Source organism: Orycteropus afer, unplaced genomic scaffold, assembly GCF_000298275.1.
Source record: "Orycteropus afer afer isolate SDZICR_OR568_19922 unplaced genomic scaffold, OryAfe1.0 scaffold00016, whole genome shotgun sequence".
Lineage (NCBI taxonomy): Eukaryota > Metazoa > Chordata > Mammalia > Tubulidentata > Orycteropodidae > Orycteropus > Orycteropus afer.
The window spans coordinates 9,312,712-9,313,910 of NW_006921603.1; the positions used below are offsets into that span (position 1 = coordinate 9,312,712).

Here is a 1,199-nt window from a genome sequence, read left to right on the forward strand (position 1 = left end):
CATAGCGACCCCTCCTTGGGTTTCCGAGGCAGTATCACTACGGAAGTAGGATTGCCCAACCTTCCTTCCGAGGAGTGGCTGGTGGGTTAAACTATTTAGGTACATTAAAATCCATAGGTAAACTATTCTACTAACCATCTTCCAGTTTGCTTTGCCATCTGCTCTTCTAACTTCTGTAGCTCTGTATAAGCCGTTATTCGAGCATTGCACACCATGAGATTCTTAACTGCATGTAAAACCTGGTCTTTTTGAGTGCTCAAAGAAAGGAGTTTCCAAATTCCTTCTCGCATTCGAATTTCTAAGTCAATTTTTTCTTGAATGGTGTAGTCCTAAATAAAAGGAAAAGAAAAAAAAAAAACTTATTTTAAAAAGATAGCAAAAATCCAAATGTATAACATTTTTTTTTTTTCCTAGCAGAAGGAAAATGTACTAGATATCATTATAATTTTATAGCATATTGGGGAAACATATTGTATGGGACAGAATGCAAAAAACACCTATTTTTAATGCTCTTTACAAAACCTATTATTAAACAGAGAAAACAGAAAGAAATGTGAAAATGGTACATGCCCTTGCCATAACTATTATTGTTATTGGGTGCCACTGAGTTGATTTCAACTCATAGCAACCCCAGATGACAGAGTAGAACTGCCCCAAACCTTGTTTTAGGACATAATCTTTACAGAAGCAGATTGCTAGGTCTTTTTCCTTTGGAGACACTGGTGGTTCAAGTCCACCTTTTTGTTAGCAACTGAGAGCTTAACCATTGCACCAGCAAGGTTTCCTTACCGTACCTATTCAAAGTTGAATAATGTCCCCTGAAAATTTATGTCCACTGGCAACCTGTGAATGTAACCTTACTTGAAAATGTTGTTGTTGCTATGTGCCATTGAGTTGGACCTGACTCATAGCAGTCCTCCTTGGGTTCCGAGGCAGTATCACTATGGAAGTAGATTGCCTAACCTCCTTTCAGAGGAGTGGTTGGAGGGTTTGAACCGCCAGCCTTCTGATTAGCAGTCAAGTGCCTTAGGTACTACGCTACCAGAGCTCCTACTTGGAAATAGGTCTTTGCAAATGTGATTAAAAAGAAGTAATACTGGGGGGTACCGGCAAGATGGCGGACTAGGCAGAAGGATTGCACAGACCCTCTTCAACAAAGAAAAGGGAAACCAATTAACACAGACACAGAAGATAATCTT

At 39.4% G+C, this 1,199-nt stretch overlaps 1 protein-coding gene across 1 annotated transcript in view; it reads right to left on the reverse strand.

The window, feature by feature from the left end:
- RTKN2 (rhotekin 2) overlaps nucleotides 1-1,199 on the reverse strand; it is a 110,124-nt gene that overhangs the window by 81,236 nt on the left and 27,689 nt on the right. Inside the window, exon 2 of the mRNA XM_007959387.1 lies at nucleotides 136-329. Within this exon, the coding sequence (XP_007957578.1) occupies nucleotides 136-329 (194 nt within the window). The remainder of the gene's footprint in view (nucleotides 1-135; nucleotides 330-1,199) is intronic.